The sequence below is a fragment of the Xyrauchen texanus genome, chromosome 19, assembly GCF_025860055.1.
Source record: "Xyrauchen texanus isolate HMW12.3.18 chromosome 19, RBS_HiC_50CHRs, whole genome shotgun sequence".
Lineage (NCBI taxonomy): Eukaryota > Metazoa > Chordata > Actinopteri > Cypriniformes > Catostomidae > Xyrauchen > Xyrauchen texanus.
In genome coordinates this window covers 10,554,321-10,577,362 of record NC_068294.1, presented here as the reverse complement: position 1 = coordinate 10,577,362, position 23,042 = coordinate 10,554,321, and the positions used below count along the sequence as shown (strand labels likewise).

The following is a 23,042-nucleotide window of genomic DNA, read 5'->3' as shown; positions in this document are numbered from 1 at the left end:
GCTGAAGTCCAGGGGCATACAAGAGCAAAACATTCGGGCTCGAGACCTACATTATTTTAGTCTAGCCCCGAATGTTTTGGTTCTGAGCTTTATTGAGTAGAACTAAAACGGGAGGAAATAAGAAGCCTAAATGTTGTTTATTTGCGATTCAATCCGAATAATTCGGACGCGTCCAGCATGGGCTCGGAGAGGACAGCAGGCCCCTGTAAACTGAAGCGATAATGTTGTAGTGCTCAGTGATTAACTCTGTCATGACTGAAAGGGAAAAAGTGTGAAAGTTAAACTATCCCTGGACGCGCCGCAGCATATGGGAGACGTTAGTGTCGGCCTCTGACTGTGAGATGGGTGCCAGGGGACAACAGCTGACTGGGCTGAAGTTTGCTACTCTATTCAACATTCATTAAGAGCAGCCTCAGAGGGGCCGCCACTGTCATCATCATCTCTCTCTCCATCACCCCCTCTGCGCAAGCCAGTCTCGTGTCCAAAAGACGTTGACTTGGCCGTCATGTTTCTTGTTGGAGCAACTCAAAAGAAGTTAAATGAATGAGGGAAATATAGATCACTGATGTGCCTACTGACCTGCTGTTTAAACATGCATCTTATTAACAGCACTGACAGTGTCTGGGAGTGGACTCTAAATGCGTTTACGTAATGTTATCAATTTAAAATATTTTAATTGATTTAACAAACATTAGGCTACTACATTATATCATGCTTAACAGATAACTTAATGTAACTTATATTGAAACAAATAGGCCTATAATTACAATTAAATTTCTTTTAATTCTTTTTCATATAGCCTACTTCTAAAACAACAACAAATAAGCCTCATGGCAACAGCAAGAATAGGCTAATAATTATAATACTGAGGAAAAAGCTTAATTACATTATTTTCTTTTAGCGCTAATATGGTCGTTCCTTGTGTTGTTTCTCAACGAGTGTCTCTGCTTATGATTTGGCCAAATATTATTTTGCTAGACCGCTAAATGATTTATGACAAGACTGAAGACACTTATCAGTTTTCCTGGACCAGTCTGACGACAGGTGGGACTCACGACGTGCTTTGCACCTGCTCGTTTTATTGCTGCAGATTTTACAGTTTATTTGAGAAGAAATATGATGCTGCAATGCAAGTTTCTTGCTAGATTTTATTGGATGCCAATTCCGTTGCTTATCTTGAATAAAGTGGATAAGGATGTTGGATCAAGGCCCCTGCGGTTTGAGAATTTAGTTTCCAAATTTCAAGAATCATACAAATTATTATTTTTATTTTACAAAAATGATAAACTCTCCATTGTAAATAATAAACTGATTCATTAAAATAGATAAACAGATTGTAATAATGACAAATATTAACAGATACATAGAAAACAATATAAGTATATATAAGTTACTAAAAAGTTAGAGGTTAAACGATAAAAGAATATTCTGGGTTCAATACAAGTTAAGATAATTTGACAGCATTTGTGACAATGTTGATGACCACAAAAAATAATTCCGACTTGTTCCTCCTTTTCTTAAAATAAATAAATAAAAGGTTCTAGTAAATTATTTACAATGGAAGTGAATGGGGGCCAATCCGTAAATGTTAAAAAACTCACTGCCTCAAAATATAGCCACAAGACATAATCATTATAAATGTTAACATGTTTTTAGAGTGATAAAATCACTTAGGCTACTAACATTTTCTGTGTAAAGGTATATACAATTTTAAAACTTTGTTCCCATGTAACACCAAAACCTGCAATACCACAAAAATGACTATTTTTACTATTACAACTTTACAGTTAATATAATACTGGTGTTGTAACAGAATAATTAATGTAATTACTTTTATAAAATGATAAACTTCACATTTCTGCTTTTAAACCCTCCAAAAATTGGCCCCATTCATTTCCATTGTAAGTGCCTCACTGTAACTTCAATTTTTGCTTTTTTTTTTTTAAGAAAAGGAGGGTCAAGTCGAAATGATTTTTTGTGATAATCTACATTTTGCAACAAATGCTGTCAATTGATCTTAACTTGTATTGAACCTGGAATATTCCTTTAATAAATAAGACAATGTAATTTTAATCTAAATGTATATATCAGTGATGCAATTGAAAAAAAAAAATTGGCTTGTAGAATGGATAATTGTGATTATGAAAACAGCTTCACTCCAGGACAATATTCATAACACACACACACACACACACACACACACACACACACACACACACACACACAACTCTTTCATTATTCTATGGGGAGCATTTTCAATTGGCTGTGGCACTCAACGGGAGCATTAAAGGGAGGAGGGAGGAGAGGTGATGCCACTATAAGGCCGAACAGGATCCTGACTGAAGGTAAAGACAGAATTCTTCTCAAATAGCTGGATCAAGGACGCTAGCATAGTTTTCTCTTTTCCGATTAGTAAAAAAGTAAAGGCCTACTTTGTTTTGGACTTTTTATATATACAAATACATATAGGGCCTATCAGCAATGACAGCAAAAACCAAGCTTTTGCAATGGTCAGAAATCAAATTTCGGGAACGACCGGAGGATTTTACACTCTCCGAACATCCGAGGCTGACCCGAAGTGATCCGCGGGCCTGGATGACCTCTGCGACCCCCGTTTACCAATCCACAGGTGACCACTACACTCACGCGTCGGTGGATGTCACCATGGACACGTACGTATCTGGATGCAACAGTCCTTTGACAGCGGAATCTGACCTGGAAAGACCTAAAACAAATGGTGGGGTCGAGCCAAATCTGCCCGGTCCTCAGAGACACAGACGTGTGGCCGCCAATGCGAGGGAAAGGCGGAGGATGCACGGACTGAATAGAGCGTTTGACAAACTGAGGAGCGTCATTCCCTCCTTAGAGAACGAGAAAAAACTGTCTAAATATGACACCCTGCAGATGGCGCAGATATACATCACAGAGCTGTCCGATTTGTTGGAGGGTGTTGTGCACTCGGAGTGCAGAGGTGTAAGGGAAGGTTGCAGCCCACCAGGTAGTCAAAGGAGTCCATCTCAGTGTTTGAGGACCAGCGTCAATTACGCAATGGATGCACCTTCCTCTAATTTTGTTCCGGAGAAAAGCGACGTCACATCGTCCAACGCCAGCGATGGCGAATCGTCGCATTTTAGTGACATTGAAGAAGGACAGACTGGAGGACACTGATGTATTTGGTGGACTGATTTTGTGTCACTAAGTCGATAATTAATCATTATTTATTTGTCTGTGTTTTAGTAGACACCGTGAGAACCAAATACAGTAGATTTACCCTGATGATGGTTAGTTCTAGACAACGCTTTGTTAAAACCTGATTGTCAAAATTTATGAAAGCTGTCAAAAATTTACAAAAAAAAGGGGGGAAATGAAGAACAAATCTGTATAAGCCCTTTAGTTGCACTTTATTGACAGATCCTTAACTCATTTGGGATTGTCCATACTACATGTACAAAACCTGCATCAGTAATGAGAGAAATATGCTATTTATGTATCTTAGTGATTTTTTTATTACCTCAAAAGTTTAATAAAGATTCGCATGTTGATATTATTTGTTTGTGGTAATCAACATTTTGCCACAAATGCTGTCAATTAAACTTAACTTATATTAAACCCAGAATATTCCTTTAACACATTCTGCTGAACCACAGCAAAAGGAACTACTTTTATGGCATAAGGAATTGTAGCTGCAACAATTGGAATGCAAATTTATGATTATTTGATGTTTCGTGCCACTGACCAAATCACAGCCATAATGTTATTTACAATAACCCTCACTCTGCAGTTCAGTTGCTTCAATATACACATATTAACATCATAACAGTTGTTAGGTAGGGGTAGATATGACTCACTCAAGTGGTAATATGTTGCATTCGCTACAGGATGTCAGTCATGACTCAAGAAGACAGAATCAGGTTGATATGGGTTTACTTCAATACTTAGGAATAAGGAAACAGCAATCAGCACGGTATGGCATACAGGTATATCTCTCTTTAGTTCCAGTCTACACAATATGCATTTATATGTGTGTTTGTGTGTGGTTCTAAAATAAACAGAGAGAAGGAATAATTATTAACTGCAATAATATCATCATCATGAATTAGTACAGCAGTATGCTCATAAGCAAGGACATTAGAACAATATTCTCATAATAAAGTAATCAACGGTAGCCAATAAATGATTACAGTGTGAATAGTCACTTAACACTAGACAAACATTATACAAATGATGTCTTCCACAAACAGTTATGATTAGCATTAGAATGAATCAGCACACATTACGGTATTAAATAGTTGCTATAAACACTCTCAAAGAAACATTAATAATAAACAATGCACTTACATGTCTAAAATGGGGTGCGAATATGTTTCATGTTGACTTTAAATTTAGGTATATGTGTGACAAGCGAGTTTTAAAGGGATAGTTCACCCAAAAGTGAAAATTTTCTCATCATTTTTCTCCCATCCTAAACTTGTCTATTTCCTTCTTCTGTGGAACAATAATTAAGATATTTTGAAGAATATTTTGCCCTAGCAATGTATGTCAATGTGGTGCAAAACCTTTGAGCTCCAAAAAGGGCATAAATGCAGCAAAATTGGTTAGGAATAAAGTCTTGACTGAACCAGATATTTCATCGCAGCACAATAGTAATGACTTCATGAATATCTTTACCGATAAAAATGAAATAAAAAATAATCAGAAATAAAATTGGAATTATGCAATCATATGTCACAGTAACACAGAAAACAATATCTCATAATTTTCCTCAAAAACAACTTCGTTATTGGTCATGAAGAGCTTACAAAACTTACAGAAACATCAAAAGCCCCCAAGGACCCCAATCAGCCTGATGAGGCAAGCGAGGGATAAAAGCGACCAGAGATGGCAGTTCGAGAGAGAGAGAGAGACCTACAGGCAGCTGCCCCGCCCTCCTTCGCACTACAACGGACAATATCAGTCAGATTTTAGGCCGCATTTTAGCCTGGTTTCTCCCAAGGTTATTTTTCTCCATTAACCAACATCTTATGGAGTTTTGCCACAGTCGCCTTCGGCTTGCTTACTGGGATTATAAATACAATTAGGATATAATTATTTACATATTTATTTTTATACACAATTTACAATAATTGTTAATTAAACTATACAATGATGACTCAATAGACTTTCTAAGACTTTATATATGTTACAGTTTCCATTTTCTATTAATGAATGATTTTCTGTAATGCTGCTTTAAAACAATGTGTGTTGTGAAAAGCACTATACAAATAATAATTACATGACTTGACACTAGAAGCACTACAACAACTTTGCATTTATTCACTTTCACACAAATCACTGGTACTCTGGATTTTTTGCTCAATTACTCACACCCTGCTATGAAAAACGCATTATTTGAAAAATTATAAATTTTAATTCTTGTATTACAGACACATCTACATTTACACCAACATGATTAGCTTATGTTCTAGCTCACATGATAGAGTGTTGGTCTCGGAGACTGGGCTTCGAGCTCAGTCAAGGATGCTTGAAGCGAAAGTGCCATAGAAGAGTCACAAAAATGCACGGTTGCTTCAGAAAATGCTTTTCATGACGAATTTACTTTTAAAACATTATCAGTTAGGTTTAGGGGTTTTGTTCACCTCTCATTTATCTTTTAGGTCACTGTTGGTTAGGTTTAGGCTAAAGTTTTAGGTTAGGGTGGTACATTTTACTCATAAAAACATCCATGTAATATTCAGCTTAAATTCCTTGTCTCATTACAACATAATTAACTTGCTTTTTGACACCCCCCACTGGACACTTCACTTGGAAACTGCAGCCAAACATGTAAAAAGGTACATCATTTTGGTTTGCAATTTCATGAGATCAGGCTGATTTTATGGTTTGGAATAAATTCATCAGGGTACTGATGAATCTTTCTCAAATAATGTGTATTAAGTAAGCAAAAAGTGTCCATTTTTATTTCACGATGACTTCAACTTTAATTAGCAGTGACATTAACCCTAACAGTCGGTATAGAAACATTAGTCAGTCATCTGCTCTTCTAGACTTTCTAGATGATCGAAACTTCCTCCATGCGACCTGGGAGGGAATGGGGGTGGAATCTTGGACAGCTCTTTAAACAAGATGTTAGAAAGGGTCTGTTTGAAGTCGACAGGGATTTCCGTGGAAGTGGTCACATGATTTTGCTGGTCTGTGTTGGGCTGTTCTTGACCATCATTATCATCAATCTGTCTATTCTTCTGTTTAGTAGTGAAATTCACTGTGCTGTATAGTGCCTGGGTGTTCACTTGGTCCTGATCGGCCATTGTCATAGCAGTCCAGTTAGTATAGGGATCGTCCTCCTTTTTGTTCTCAGAAGGCTCTTGCAATGAAGTCCACGATTTTACCACTTTATCTGTGATTTCATGTGCATCCTGTTTAATGTGAATTCTAAAGTGTGTTGGTGGACTAGGAGGCACTGGGACTTTTGGGAGATTTGTGTTTACTCTAGGTTTTGATTGTGGTGCAAGAGTGGCATACAAGGAATCATCTGGGCTTCTCACAGGGCCTTTGACAGAGGGAGGATCTGGAAAGGAGATGTTTCTGCATGGTACCTCTGGGAGGGGTCTTTCCAGATTTATGTTGGTTGGAGGATGCTTATCAACACTGGCCCTGTACTGTGGTTTGGCTTTAGGCATGGATGGCGGGTGCGGAGGGGCTTGTGGAAGAAGGTTAGATGGTGTCTCTTGGACACTCTGGTGCATGAGAGCCTCCTCAATGGCCATGTATACTGGTTGCACATGTCTCTGTGGTAAAGGTGGGCAAGGTCTGTCCTGATTCATGTTGACTAAAGGTTGCTTACTAACCTTAAGTTTGTCCTTAGATCTCTCCTGTGGTTTGAGTTTAGGCGAGGATGACGGGGGTAGGGAATCCTTTTGAAGAGGGGTGAATGGTGCCAGCAGATCTGGAACACTCTGATGAATGAGAGCCTCCCCAATAGCTTTGTGAATTTGCTGACCTTGTTTGCGTTGTACCTCTGGGCAGGGTCTTTCTTGACTTGTTTTGATTAAAGCAAGCATAGGTCTGTCCTGTGTTTTGATTTTAGGTGAAGGGGGCTGGGATACAAACTCCGGAAGAGTGGTGGCTTGTGCTAGCAGTTCTTGGACACTCTGGTGCATGATTGCCTCTTCAATGGCTCTGTGTATTTGAGACCCCTGTTTGGACATGAAAATGAACTGACCCTCTCCCGTGTGGCAGCGACGACCAGCCTCAATCATGATTCCTCCCTGAAAAGATATAAAAAATGAATAAACGGAATAAATGGGTGAACCTCACAAAACTTGCCCAGTTCATGTATATCACCCCAAAATTATGGTCAAACATTTAGGTGGGTTCGGGACAAAATTGCACTCGAAGTGAATTCTTCTGTTTTTAATTTGTAACATCTGATATACTTCTTCATATTCTATTTTAATTCTGGTTATACATATTAAAGCACAGGCCTATTTTGAGACCATAAAGGCTCTTTGCAGAAATGTTATTACGAGCACATTTTCCCAATAAATGCACATTAATGACTATCTCTATTTGCCTGCCGATTTGGATTGTTTGCTTGTGATCTTTAATAAACTTCCTGCACATGGATCCTAACACCATCTCCATGGCCAGTTCATTACAATAGAACTTTAAATGTAATTGGCTAAAATGTATGTACTTTAATGTAATGTACACTTCTGACTTCAACTGTATATTTATAATTTAATTGGAAAATAAAAATTAGCTTGTCATGAAAATAAATTTCACAATGCAAAACACAATCCTACAATGCATGCACAATCCTACACCGATTATGGTTAATATGCAGAGAAAGTGTAAGATCATGTAAACTTCAAACTTTGTTTTAAGGTCATCATTGTTTAAGATGAAATGTGACCTAGACATGGTTTTATAATATTCACCTGCTTATTTAATAAAAAAAACTTACATGAAAAACAAATGTTAATAGGCTAAACTAAATAAAAATGTCATTACTGATTGATAGAACTACTCATTAGTAGTTAACAATTATCAATTCTTCAAAATAATTTCCTTAATCCAATTAGCCCCTTACAGCCCTTGAATAAATATACTAATGTTTATATAAGTCAGAATGTTGCAAGGAGGGTTGGAGGCATCCATATATTTTATTTATTTTTCAGAGGAGCACCTTGACTTGGCCAAATCTTCTGAGAAGCCTGTAGGGCCACTGAGAGATGGCCTGTCCTGTCTTCAGGTCCAGCAGGCAAATCGCCTCTTTTTCACAAGACAGCAGGTATGAGCCAGACATCCTGCACCTCTGAGACGCATCTGTGCTCTGCACTGTCACCTGGAACTGGCCTGAGGGGTGGAATTCGCAAGAACATCAAATCTCTTGACAAAACCTCAATCAGGTTAGACCTCCTGAATTTAAAAGCTAAGACAGAACAGAAGATATCTTACACGGGTAGCCAAGCAAAAATAATGTTTGCTTCAATCTAATTACAAAAATGACATACTGTACAATACTATTTAGATATTATTTTATCATATTATTTATATAAATAAGTGCCTACAAAACAGGCTGTATAAACCCATTTGAACAAATGTCCTTTTTCAAATTTCACCTAATTAACACTAGGATAAAGCAAAATAATGAATTGAATCTTATCCCTTTAAGCACAATATACACTCACCTAAAGGATTATTAGGAACACCTGTTCAATTTCTCATTAATGCAATTATATAATCAACCAATCACATGGCAGTTGCTTCAATGCATTTAGGGGTGTGGTCCTGGTCAAGACAATCTCCTGAACTCCAAACTGATGTCAGAATGGGAAAGAAAGGTGATTTAAGCAATTTTGAGCGTGGCATGGTTGTTGGTGCCAGACGGGCCGGTCTGAGTATTTCACAATCTGCTCAGTTACTGGGATTTTCACGCACAACCATTTCTAGGAAATACAAAGAATGGTGTGAAAAGGGAAAAACATCCAGTATGCGGCAGTCCTGTGGGCGAAAATGCCTTGTTGATGCTAGAGGTCAGAGGAGAATGGGCCGACTGATTCAAGCTGATAGAAGAGCAACTTTGCCTGAAATAACCACTCGTTACAACCGAGGTATGCAGCAAAGCATTTGTGAAGCCACAACACGCACAACCTTGAGGCGGATGGGCTACAACAGCAGAAGACCCCACCGGGTACTACTCATCTCCACTACAAATAGGAAAAAGAGGCTACAATTTGCAAGAGCTCACCAAAATTGGACAGTTGAAGACTGGAAAAATGTTGCCTGGTCTGATGAGTCTCGATTTCTGTTGAGACATTCAGATGGTAGAGTCAGAATTTGGCGTAAACAGAATGAGAACATGGATCCATCATGCCTTGTTACCACTGTGCAGGCTGGTGGTGGTGGTGTAATGGTGTGGGGGATGTTTTCTTGGCACACTTTAGGCCCCTTAGTGCCAATTGGGCATCGTTTAAATGCCACGGCCTACCTGAGCATTGTTTCTGACCATGTCCATCCCTCTATGGCCACCATGTACCCATCCTCTGATGGCTACTTCCAGCAGGATAATGCACCATGTCACAAAGCTCGAATCATTTCAAATTGGTTTCTTGAACATGACAATGAGTTCACTGTACTAAAATGGCCCCCACAGTCACCAGATCTCAACCCAATAGAGCATCTTTGGGATGTGGTGGAACGGGAGCTTCGTGCCTTGGATGTGCATCCCACAAATCTCCATCAACTGCAAGATGCTATCCTATCAATATGGGCCAACATTTCTAAAGAATGCTTTCAGCACCTTGTTGAATCAATGCCACGTAGAATTAAGGCAGTTCTGAAGGCGAAAGGGGGTCAAACACAGTATTAGTATGGTGTTCTTAATAATCCTTTAGGTGAGTGTACATAGTAAGTGAGAAAAGAGTTCAAATCAGGTGGTGTTAATTCTGGTACAGGTGTTATGGCATCGGATGGAAGCTAAAATGGTCAAAATATATTCTTTAGTATATGCAAAACAAACTTCTATCTTCTAAATCAAACACTCGTTAACAGTAAATGTACTACTTTCACACTGTCACACACATCTTTATAATTCTCACTGCTGTGCATCTGCATGGCTTAAGAATGCATTTCAGATAACATGTTCTTATACAATTATAGAAGAGTTTATAATATAATAATAATAAAAAATTTCAAGTTAAGTTTTACCTTGTTGTTATGAGGCATTTTTGTTATCAAGTTTACAAATCAGCTTGTCACTGACTACCAGTTTCTCCAAGTCAGACTTAACATTCCATAATTCCCTAAGCAAAACATGTAACTTAATCCATAACATAACATACTTCTAAATGTGACAAAGTATGTATAATTACATGCTAAAATGCACAATTCTATCTAAACAGAGAAAAAATGGAGCCGGAGGGGAAATATCTTTATTATGTCCTTGTAAGGCTTGATCAATAAGGTTTAAACATATTGTGCTTGGCAAGATATAACTTGGCATGACAATGTAGAGAATTAATCTAGAATTCTTTCTCTATTTAGCCAAAAATACTGTGAAAGTGACTCTTTTTTGTGATCTGCTGTAGATGTGAAGGAACACAAACATCTCTGATGTCCATAAAACAATGTGTAATGAAAGAAAATGTAAAACTACCTCATTTAGACACATCCTCTTTCTCAATTCTGCGAAACATTTAGCAATACTTAGTTTAGCAGCAGATAATCCTTATCATGGTTCTGAATCAGACTGTATATTGTCAGATATGTATTTCAAACTATCTCACCTGCACCCCAAGTTGAGTACAGTTCATTGTCAGCCAGTTGCATGTATTTATCTCTCTGGACCTTCCTGCAATCTTCAGTTCCATTTGTCTTCTAAAAAACAAAGAGGTTGACAACAGTGCAGATGAGTAATTCCTCTTTTTATGGTATCAGTTTTCTTTGAAGAGAGACCACGAACACTCTTGTGCAATCACAAATAGTTAGTGAATATCTGCACTTCCTCTCTCAAAACGGCTGGATTGTTATGTTAGATAAACTGACGCATAACCTCAAAAACATGTTCCCATCAAATGATTTAATTACTTTATTTTCAAATGACTTTAATGTTTGTAAATTACGTCAAGTAGAACAAGTTTCTGGTGCAACATCCCACTTGGTCCTGGTAAAAAATTACTATCAACCAGTCGGAATTTAGGGATACGGAAAGGGTCAGATTTGAGCTGGTGTTATGGGCTTGAACAATATTCTTATCAACCAATAATGTGAAATGTCCACAGAGGGGAGCCAAAAGCAAGTTGTATTGTTGCTGTTAATGATGCAATACATTCAAGAGGAAAGCACATTTTATTAACCCTACTCCCAAACCCCAAACCTAAACTTAATTGTCAGTGGAGTAAAAATAAAATTTTATAGTGGAAAATAAACTTCTGAATCATGCTCACCATTGTTTATGTGAATGTGATTACTTCCTGGTTTTCATAGGACCAGAACCCATTTCTCGAAATCAGTAACAGCAGATGGAAAAGTGATACTTTTTAAATTGATGTAAAAATGTCTGATGGGCGCTTGTCAGTAATTTGGCAGAATGGGGTTGATTTCAGGGTACCATGCCGTTACTTTCACCAAGAAAAACTTGTTCCCAAAACAACAGTTCTATTAAATAATCAGATTTTAGGGATATGGGGTCGGTTTGAAGTTAGGCTTAGGATTGGGACTTGAACAACTTTTGTATCAATCAATAATTCTCTCTGATTTTAGGTGCAGTGAAGGGATAAGGATGTGTTAGGATAAGGGTTAGGTGTTAAGGTTAAGATAGGAGGATTATTGTTCCAGGACCAACAAAAGATGTCGATCCAGGAACACTCTCTACTTGGGAAAATTACCAGTTGGACACAGTTACCCAGTTGCCATACCTGAAAGGCCAGCTGGCAGAGAACAGATATCCAGTCTTCCTGTGTGGGTGCGGCAATGGTGTAGGTGCAAGAGATGGTGTTTAAAAAGAAGGTGGAGCAATCTTTGGGACAGCTCTCTCCTGGGGCTGGAGTGATGCTTAGACAGTCTGTCAGGTAAATCACCCGTCTGTCTGTCTTACGGAGCCCTTTAGGCCTAGCAATGGTTAACCCCTTTAAGCCCCCTCCATCACGTATATCAAACAGCTCCATGCGACCAATCCCTGCAGAGCTGGGCTCAAATAAAATCAGCCAGATTTTACGCCATATCTTCTGCAAGAACAAGGGGAGAAGTCAGTAATATTTGAGGCAATGACAGAGCAAAGAAAGTGAGATATTTTGTGGCATAACTGGAAAGGGTTTAAAATCAAACTGTCTGGTTCTGTACTCCTCCGTTGGGACTGCTTAGCTATCTGGGAGAACATGCCAGAGGGGGCAGAAGTTCTTAAACATGCTGTCGTTTTACATTGCATGCATGATTAATGGCCGTTAAATGCTACCATGAAGATGGAAGAACCTCAGGTTGTAAACCAGCTGCTGTTTTCCCTCTTATATTAATAATATACAGCTGAAGATTTCTGCCCACCATCATTCTCAAGGCTAGAAGTAAATTATTTAGGAGTGCTCTAATGCTGCTATTACTGAGTGATTAGCAAAGATATGTCTACATACACAATATGGCTGAATGTGATCATTTCCCAAACCAAAAGCACAGTACTCAGTCACTCACGCATAAATAACCCCCAAAAATATATATAACATTATATATATAGCACCATACTCTGCTAGTTGAGCTTCAGGAGCAGTATAAAATATAAGCAAAAACATAAAAGCATTACATGCACATAATTTCTAACAATTGTTTAAATTAACAAAAAATAAAACAGCAAACTTATATTGGAAATTGTAAAATTATAAAACTGACCTTCCCAAATTTGACCCCTTGCAAAAAAAGCAGCCCCTCCTTAGTTGCTACATCCATTTTACTAGTTTGGCTCGAAGTGCTAGTTTTTATAGTTCCTCTGTTGTCAGAAGGTAAGAACAGAGAGATAGAGAGTGTGAGATACTATATTAAGCAAGAGCCTCTGTGATGGTGGGGGCCACGTAATTCGCCTTCAAGTGGTTAAAATGGTTCCGGCTGGTTTTACACTCCGAGAACTTGTTCATTACTGCTTTTATTCTTAACAATCACCCAAGCTTGGTCACAAACAGAATGCATGTAAAAATATGTAAAAAGGGATAGAACTGTCTGTGAATCTAGAATAGTTACTGCAGTTTGAATTATAAAACAAAGAGAGTGCATGAGTTGATGTTCGCCATTTATTTACAGTGAAAGTGTAGCAAATAAGCAATGAAAACATGCATAAGTGCAATACAACTTTTGTAACACTACAGAATCAGTACATCATTACATAAAGGACATCAGTATGAGGCAAAACCACCTACTAAAAACTCCATTTGGGAAATTCAAATGTAAAACATTTACTTTTTAGTTTAACAAAGCTGTATTTTTAACTGTACTTTGTAACATCAAAAATTACATGTCTGTCCCGTGACAATTTAGCCCACTGTGCAAAAGAGCCTGGAATTGTTCCTGGCAGGCAGCAGCGTCTGTGAGGCTGAGTAACTTGCAAGGAACAACGCAGGGCATTTTTCTTCCATTGCAGACAATTTAACTGAAATCAATGAAAAACAAATATACAAAGTTCCTAGGACAATCAATTTCTGTACAATATAATTTAAGACATGACAGGAGCCTCTCGAGAAAATAATTGATATCAAAGAAGCAAATAGCATTAGAAGTCCATGGAGCTGTTGGCCAAGTAGTCTTTGCGGCCGATGTTGGTGACCTGTTTTGTCTGCATGGCCTCCAATTTGGGACAATCTGTGATCCTGTGGCCCAAACCACCACAAAATGTACAGCCTCTCTCTCCTGGCATGGGTAAAGCAAAAAACAATGTCAAAATTGGCTTTATCTTGTCTTAACACAATCATGCAAATGATTTAACACTGCTGGGCAAGTGCTAAATTAGATATAAATACTTGTTGCAGCAATAGTGATGTAATTTGTACCTCCAATATCCAACATCGTCTCGTCTCCCGTTTGGAGGACCTGAAGTACTGGAGGAACCTTCTGTTTGGCTTCAACGAGCAGAGCTTTCAGATCCATCAGCACGGACTCATCTATGGAGAAACCAGGGATTTAGACATGCTCACAAATTTATGTTCTGATATAACTGCTTACTCATTGTGCATGGTAGCATTATCTTAGAAAGCCAGATACATAGAAAAAGATAAGAAAAGGGATCAAAGTTAACATGAACGATACAAGAAAACCAAAAGTTAGAATTAGTTAACCAATCAAATACTTACCACATCCTTTGTTGATAAACGTTGTGGCTATCCCAGTCTTTCCGGATCTACCTGTTCTGCCTATTCTGTGGACTATAGAACAACATAAACATACAAAGATACTCAATGCACAAGAAAAACTTGAAAATGAATATATATATATATATGTGCCAATGATTTGAACACCTACCGTAGTTCTCAATCTCCTCTGGCATGTCATAATTGACCACGTGCTGGATAGCTGGGAAATCCAGACCCTTCGAAGCAACATCTGTAGCCACCAAGACGTCTTTCTTTCCCTCTTTGAATGCCTCAATGGCTTTTGTTCTCTCTTCTTGGTCTGAAAAAGTACACAAGGTTTAGCATCTTCATAACAAAACAGAGATTTGTGCAACACTAGTTAAGCAGCAGAAACTGACACCAAGATGATAATGCCAGTAACTGCATGGACTTAGCATGCATAAAGATTAAGATTCAACTTTTATTGTCATTGTGCAGAGTACAGGTACAGAGCCAATGAAATGCAGATGTTTTCACATATCCCAACTAAACTGGGGTCAGACCGCAGGGTCAGCCATGAAACAGCGCCCCTGGAGCAGATAGGGTCAAAGGCCTTGCTCAAGGGCCCAACAGTGGTATCTTGCCGGTGCTGGGGCCTGAACGCCCGACCTTTCGGTCAGTAACCCAGAGCCTCAACAGCTGAGCCACCACTTCCCTGTACAGCTGATTGAGAGCGTTTGCACAACACATAGATTGAGATGGATGGTGTAGTACCTTTTCCTCCATGTATAGCCACTGCCTCCACACCTTTCAGCAGAAGATACTCATGTATGGCATCCACATCTGCTTTCTTCTCTGCAAATATTAATACCTGAGACACAACATGGTGGATAATGTGAGAAATATGACCAATTACATTTTTTGGATTTAGCTGGATCATAGATGCAGTGTAAAGCTGTGATTGTAATTGTTTTGATTTTAAAATACTTTTTCCAATCCCATCCTGATAGGCAGAGGCAACTAGAAGAAAGCCATTTGTAGGCTGATTTATCCAAAGACTCTAAACACTGTGGTGCAATCAAAACTACTCTTCAGCTTGTTTGAGTGTCACAACCACCCGAAGCAGAAATTCTGAATAAACCAATAGTGTGGGGTTTTTAGCTTTAAAAAAATGTCGACGATACATACTGGAGGTGGAGTCTTCTGGAGACACTCCAAGAGATAAACCATTTTAGCCTCTTCTTTGACATACTCCACTTCCTAAAAAGTACAAGGACAAAATAAATAAATTAAATTCGAGAATGTACATGTTATAATGTTCAGATGTAAAGGAATAGTCTATGCTCTATCAATAGCATGTGTAATGTTGATTACCACAAAAAAACAAAAACAAATTCGACTTGTCCCTACTTTTCTTAAAAAAAAAAAAAAAAGCAAAAATCAGTCACAGTGAGACACTTACAATGGAAGTGAATGGCCCCAATATTTGAAGAGTTTGAAGGCAAAAATGTGAAGCTTATAATAAAAAAAAAGGACTAACATTAATTATTATTTTAAAATGCGCATATTGAGCTATACGGTTGTTTAAAATATATAAAATAAAATAATTAAATATTTTATCAAAGTTAAAATTGGAAACAACTTTACACAGAAAAGGTAAGCAGTTTTATCACACTAAAATAATTTAAAAAATGTTAACACAGATATTGTTTATGTCTTGTGGGCTATACTTTTGAAACAGTGAGTATTTTAATGTTTAATTGGCCCCATTAACTTTCATTGTAAATGCCTCACTGGAACCCAGACATTTTTGCATTTTTCAAAATTATTTTTTGTGACAACATTATGCCACAAATGCAGTTGATTGAGCTTAACTTTCACTGAACCCAGAATATCCCTTTAATATTCAACACTTATCCATTGCAATATGTGAACAAAATAAATTCCCATGAATGTTTTTACCTGGATGACATCCAAGCTTGCAGCTCCAGCTCTGCCCACATTAATTGTAATAGGTTTAACTAAGGCACTTTTGGCAAAGTTCTGGATCTTCTTGGGCATAGTGGCACTGAAGAGCAGTGTTTGTCTCTGACCCTAAAACAGATGATAACAATGAGCAAAATAAAATCTCAAGATCCTGAACTCATAATAAAGATTTACAAATCACGTAAAATATTGAAAACGTTTAACAAAAACATTTCACTATATTTATTAACTTAATAATCTCTGCTTGTATCATGGAAACACTATAACGTGATGTATGGATAAAAATAGTAACCTTAAAATAAGAGAAGATGGTCCTGATGTCCTCCTCAAAACCCATATCAATCATTCTGTCTGCCTCGTCCAGAGCCAGATAACGGCAGATGTCCAGACTCACCATCTTCTTGTTTAGCAGGTCCATCAGTCTGCCTGGAGTGGCCACCATCATGTGCACCCCACTAGAATCACAGTCACACAAACCTATGTATAAGCAACTTCCACAAAAATGACTATTTGTTTTCAATATTGTTTATATATACATCCTGTTCCTTAAACAATATAAATGTCATGAAATACAGGACATAAAGTGACTTACCGTTTAACCACCTCCATTTGTTCTTTAACAGACATGCCCCCAATACACAGAGCACAGCGCATCTGAGGTGCCCCCTCATCCTCCAGCAGTTTACAGTAGTATTCAATTACACTATGGGTCTGCCTCGCCAGCTCCCTCTAGAGGCAGAGAGAGACATACAACACAGATTACTATATTGCCAGTGTATCGGTATTGTACAACAGATTCAATAAAGGTTTTACATATCCTGCCCGCCTCTTGACTTATATGATTGGTGAAACATCTTCGATGCATCAAGGTAAATTGCAACTAACAAGTTCCTATTTCTCATTTGACTATTTCTGGCATATGATCCCATATGTGCTTACAGAAGGGCAGATGATGAGCCCGTAGGGTCCCTCCCTCTTACAGAAGGGCAGCCGTTTCTCCTGCTCCAGACAAAACATGATGATGGGCAGTGTGAACACAAGGGTCTTCCCTGAGCCAGTGAAGGCAATGCCAATCATGTCCCTGCCTGAGAGACTAAACAGACAGATCACACACACACACACACACACACACACACACACACCAAATGAGGATTAAATTATTTAAAGGTCAACTTTGGGTGCTTTTAGCACTGTAAAATTCTTGAGCATAAATACTCAAAACATTTTTCACACACACTCACTAGTTTATTTAATTTGTGTACCAACACGTACATGCATCAATTATTTTTTTCTTCCTGCAAGACAGTAAAAGTCCCACCACATTGTCATTTTCATCACATCTCAAATTCTGTATCGGTTAAGAGAATTCTGTTGTGGAAATGACAAACAGGTTTCCTGAACACTCTCAACTGTCAACTATTGGTTGGACAAACAGATACCCCTGCCCCAAACTCGGTTCAGCCATCGGTTAAGGCTGGTCAGAATGCTCAAAGAAACAGAGCAGTGTTTTAAGTAACAGTACACTCTTCAGAATCAACCTATGAATGGGCTCAAAATAGCTTATAGTTGTGGCATGCATATTAATCTGAGATAGGAGAAAGTATTTTAACATCAGAAAAATTGCACACTTCACCTTTAAAAGTTATGTATGTTTTTAAAGAACACCAAGCTAAAACCATTACACGCGCTTAAGGAAAAGGTTTATTCCAGGACAAACGTCATAGGATGAAGACCAAACAATAAGCCAACAAAGTGAAAATAAATTACTGGGAGTACAGTGGGAAAAGCACATATTAACTATATCCGTTTACACACAACAATGTAAAATATCGACTGTCGCTCACATTTGCATATATGCACTCATACATTAAGGCAATCTTTTACGTAAAATGAAACTCTACTGTTGCAGAGAAATTCCGCTGCTGGTCGTGATAGAAAGTTACGGTTATAAACACAGCAACAACTCTGGAATATCTGGAAATAAAGCAAAGCAACAGAGAATAAAATAGCAATACCATGTTTGTTATTTTTACAAGCCTTGCGGAGCAGTTTAGTTGCTATGGAGAAATCGGCTTACTGCATGTACAGTGGATTCAAAAAGTATTCAGACCCCTTCATTTTTTCACATTTTGTTATGTTGCAGCCTTGTGCTAAAATACTTTAAATTATTTTTTCACATCAATCTACACTCCATACCTACCCATAATGATGAAGGAAAAATCTGATTTTTGACAACTTTGCAAATTAAAAAGAAAAAAACTGGAATATAAGTATTCAGACCCTTAACTCAGTATTTAGATGAAACACCTATAGCAGCGATTACAACCTCAAGTCTTTTTGGGTATGATGTGACGAGCTTTGCACTCCCTGGATTTCTGCAGATCCTCTCAAGCTCTGTCAGGTTGGATGGAGACCATGGGTGGACAGCCATTTTCAGGTCTCTCCAGAGATGTTCTGGCTGGGCCACTCAAGGACATTCACAGAGTTGTCCCTAAGCCACTCTTGCTTTGTCTTGGCTGTGTGCTTAAGGTCATTGTCCTGTTGGAAGATGAACTTTCAGACCAGTGCTCTGGACCCAGTTTTCATTAAGGATATCTCTGTATTTTGCTGCATTCAGCTTTCCTGACCCTGACCCTGACCAGACCCCCCTGAAAAACACCACCACAGCATGATGATACCACCACGCTTCACCACTGGGATGGTATTGCAAAGGTGATGAGCAGTGCCTGGTTTCCTCCATATATGACACTTGGAATTGAGGCCAAATAGTTCAATCTTCATTTCATCAGACCAGAGAATCTTGTTTCTCACAGTCTGAGTCTTTGAGGTGCTTTTTATTTGTCTTGCACAGAGGAGAGGCTTTTGTCTGACCACTCTACCATAAACCCAGATCAGTGGAGTGTTGCAGTGATGGTTGACCTTCTGAAAGTTTCTCCCATCTCCACACACGATCTCTGGATCTCAACCAGCGTGACCATCAGGAGCTTGGTCACCTCTCTTATTAAGGCCCTTCTCCAAACTGCTCAGTTTGGCTGGGCGGCCAGCTCTAGGAAGAGTGCTGGTTGTTCCAAACTTCTTCCATTTAAGATTTATGGAGGCCACTGTGCTCATGGGAACCTTCAATGCAGCCAGATGTTTTGTTGCCTTCCCCAGATCTGTGCCTCGACACAATCCTGTCTCTGAGCTCTACAGGGAGTTCCTTTGACCTCATGGCTTGGTTTTTGCTCTGATATGCATTTTCAGCTGTGAGACCTTATATAGAAATGTGTGTGCCTTTCCAAATCATGTCCAATCAATTGAAGTTGCCACCAGTGGACTCCAATGAAAGTGTAGAAACATCTCAAAGATGATCCAGAGAAAAGGGATGAATCTGAGCTAAATGTCAAGTGTCATAGCAAAGGGTCTGAATACTTATGTCAATGTGATATTTCAGTTTTTCTTTTTAATAAATTTGCAAAGTTATCAAAAATCTGTTTTTTACTTAATCATTATGGGGCATGGAGTGAAGATTGATGTGAAAAAATAAAAAAAGCATTTTAACATAAGGCTGCAACATAACAAAATGTGAAAACAAATTAAGGGGTCTGAAAACTTTCTGAATGGAAGTAGAGTAATCAGCTTATACAGTGCATGTAAACTAGAATGCCACTTTCTCGCAAAATCCTGATTTCTGGTGCCCATGTAAATGTAGTAACTGACGAATATTGCCCCAATAAAATTAGCTCTGCATGCTAGACTCACATGGTTGGGATTCCCTGAATCTGAATAGGTGTCGGGTGAACGATTCCTTTCTTCTTCAGTCCTTTCAGAATGGCTGCAAAACCAAAACAGTTGAGAATGGCCCATTAGCAAGAAACTCTGAGTGAAGGGCTACATGTAAAATAGGTGAGATGGATCTTACCCTGAGGTAACTTCATCTCTCTGAAGCTCTTAATTGGAGGTGGAATGCCTTCACCCTCCACGAGAATATGGTACTTCTTCCGAACACGCTCGTGTCGCGCTGGTGGCATGCCGAGAATGTAACGAGGCGCTTTCCAACTGAAAAGAAAGATCTGTTTGTTTTAAAGGCAAAAACAACAAAACAAGCTTTTGTTAATCTGACAGAGATGGAAATGCAACACTCACCTTGTTTTTATTGGGTCTTCGTATGTGATACCTTTGGCCATTTCCTTCACAGACATCAAAGCTGATAAAGACATTGAAAGTTATTGAAAGAAACATACGGTTTATATATATATATATATATATATATATATATATATATATATATATATAGAAAATTGGTGAATCATTCTGTGGTTGCTTACCTCTGCCTTCAGCCACGCTCTCCAGAATCTTTTCCTCCTCTTTCAACTGTTTCTCTTTAGCTGACTCCTTTCGTGCTACAATTGTTAATGTAAATACATATAAAAAGTCAATACAAATTCTAAAAGGAATTCAACCCGGGAGTACATGGGTCATAAATACTGGATATTTCATTAATGGCACATCCTGGGAAAATAACCATAATATACAAAGCTTTATAAAATGTAACTTCAACTTTTATCATTTCTGAGATTTCAGATGAAAATGAACTGAATATGGGAGCATCAGAGCTTAATATATCTGGAGCACATGCACTAACTTCTATACCATGGCTCTGTTTCTCTTTTATGGTTCAAACAAAAGGAGTCATGTTAAACATTGTATAGACAGTATAAAAGCAAGTGCACGTACCTTCAGCTTTCTCCTTGAGGTGTTGGTGCTGGTCCAGCAGACTGACGTTGGATCGTGGGCCAAGACCCTCATCTTCATCTTTTTGCTCTCCTCCACTGTCTTTCTGTTCCTCTTCTGTAAGCGCTTTCCCACGGAAACGCTTCACTTTCTGGAGCTGTGGACCACATCATAGAAACATATACAAAATAAGTCAGAGCATCATATTTAAATATCAAAGAAAACTGATTTTATTGTCATCCCCCTGATCAAAAATAAATGCTAGGAAAGAGACAATTCCTCCAGAACCTTTATGTGACATGTAACAATGGCAATGAAAGTGGAGGCCCACAGGACAGAGAAGCACAATTGCCTTGACAGTAAATGCCCGTGCTGAAATCTTAGTAGAGGTAACTTACCATCTGCTGTTTTCTGATCTTAACAGGAACATACGGCACATAGTCGTCATCCTCTGAACCTTCTGATGCTGATCTCTCCTCGCTGTTGTTTCTCTGAGAATTTACATACAAGTCATAAAGTATTAAATATCATACATGGGAAGGCGATACATAACATGAGTGCTAATGAGTGAATCTTAGGTACTGTGAAGGGTCTATTACCATTTTTAATCACCTTTTACATTCCCTATTACATTAGTTGATTTTAAATGGTCCTGCAGTATGATATTTATTAATTTATTTTCAAATACAAATGTTTCATAAAGTCTCTCAATTAATATGAGGTCGCAAAAACTGCACACATAATAAAAAATTAAATACTAATAAAAAAACATACAATTTACAAACGATACCTTTCATATAAATCATATAGCAACGCACACTTATTACACTCCTTATGGGGTTATTACAGGTTATAACACTATAAAGCAGGGTGAAATAGTAAAATTAATAACGGTTTTAAATAGTCATATTTTTAAATCGATTTACTAAATAATGTATTAAAAATTGTTTAAACAAAAGGAAACAAGCAAACATGTTCCCTAAATTCCTACACATTTATCTGATTATATAAACGTCTCATACGGTAGGCCATGTTAGCTAAATATAACAAACATTACGCTAGATAGAACTATATAATCACACTTTTAATTTAGAGAAAGTGGCATGAACATGCAGTTCGAATATTTACGGACTCCCATCTATGTTCCAACAACTACTATATTTATGTGTTTGGCTGATAATAACTCACCTTTTTGGGTCTGTTTTCTACCTCCATAATGTACGAAGCAACAGAATACAATCGAGTATAATTTAGAGATAATATTTAGTGCAGAAATGTTGCATGAATGTTACATTACACTCCATCCAGCATTGTTTTCACTAGCTAGCGTACCCAAATGGCTACAGTTTAGCAGAAACGTGACGTACAGGTTACGTAAACTACGGTGGCCTACAAACAGACAGTTAAGCGTTTCTGTGAGAATTTAACCTAGATACAGGTCTTTAACGTTAAGCAAGTACACTTTAAACCTTGTGCGACCTTCTGGATATTTTTGTCTTTTCATTTTTTTTCTATAAATTTAGCTGTGTTAATGCCAACGGCATTAATTTTTGCCAAATGTGTTTATTTTGATATTTCATCAGTTCCTAAAATAAATCTATAATACACTGTGTACCCAAATAGTTACACTCAGGACCTTCAGGACAAAAACGTCCCCATTTAAACGGCAATATTTGATCCCAGTACCATTAAAGCAAAAAATCATGAACTCCCTTTCATTCCGGAGCCCTGGCTTCAAATATTTTCCACCAGATGGCGCAATTTTTCTCAAATGGAGCAAATATATGCTTTTTTTCCTATTTTCTGTTTGCTGTATTATATAGATCACTGCAGGTCAACTGAATAAATGATGCCGCTAAAATTGTGTGGTTGAATTGGTATGGATATCAGAGTGTGTTTTGTATGTGTGTGTGTGTGTAAAAAACAAGTGGCATTATATAAACAAACTAGCATTTAAAGGGTTAAATAATACATATTTGGTAGTTATGATCAGGACTGATGTTATAATAATAATAATAATCTATAATATTATTATGG

The 23,042-nt window shown here is 38.0% G+C and overlaps 3 protein-coding genes across 3 annotated transcripts; 1 reads left to right on the top strand and 2 right to left on the bottom strand.

Moving 5' to 3' along the window:
* The first annotated feature begins 2,368 nt into the window (after window positions 1–2,368).
* atoh1b (atonal bHLH transcription factor 1b) lies at window positions 2,369–3,536 on the top strand. Its single transcript, XM_052149907.1, has one exon. The coding sequence runs from the start codon at window positions 2,482–2,484 to the stop codon at window positions 3,166–3,168; it is 687 nt and encodes a 228-aa protein (XP_052005867.1). The 5' UTR covers window positions 2,369–2,481; the 3' UTR covers window positions 3,169–3,536.
* A 380-nt stretch (window positions 3,537–3,916) lies between these two features.
* LOC127659910 (uncharacterized) lies at window positions 3,917–12,968 on the bottom strand. The gene is made up of 5 exons (XM_052149894.1): window positions 12,880–12,968; window positions 11,919–12,227; window positions 10,788–10,878; window positions 8,186–8,355; window positions 3,917–7,265 (listed from the first exon to the last, which is right to left on the bottom strand). The coding sequence occupies exons 1-5, from the start codon at window positions 12,934–12,936 to the stop codon at window positions 6,021–6,023; spliced, it is 1,872 nt and encodes a 623-aa protein (XP_052005854.1). The 5' UTR covers window positions 12,937–12,968; the 3' UTR covers window positions 3,917–6,020.
* A 295-nt stretch (window positions 12,969–13,263) lies between these two features.
* On the bottom strand, window positions 13,264–22,358 carry LOC127659911 (probable ATP-dependent RNA helicase DDX41). Its single transcript, XM_052149895.1, has 17 exons — window positions 22,194–22,358; window positions 21,404–21,496; window positions 21,009–21,162; window positions 20,600–20,674; window positions 20,418–20,478; window positions 20,194–20,330; window positions 20,034–20,106; window positions 17,232–17,385; window positions 16,885–17,021; window positions 16,585–16,747; window positions 16,269–16,400; window positions 15,495–15,566; window positions 15,081–15,177; window positions 14,497–14,646; window positions 14,328–14,399; window positions 14,028–14,138; window positions 13,264–13,887 (listed from the first exon to the last, which is right to left on the bottom strand). Exons 1-17 carry the CDS (start codon window positions 22,218–22,220, stop codon window positions 13,751–13,753), a joined length of 1,845 nt encoding a protein of 614 aa, XP_052005855.1. The 5' UTR covers window positions 22,221–22,358; the 3' UTR covers window positions 13,264–13,750.
* Window positions 22,359–23,042: the final 684 nt, after the last annotated feature.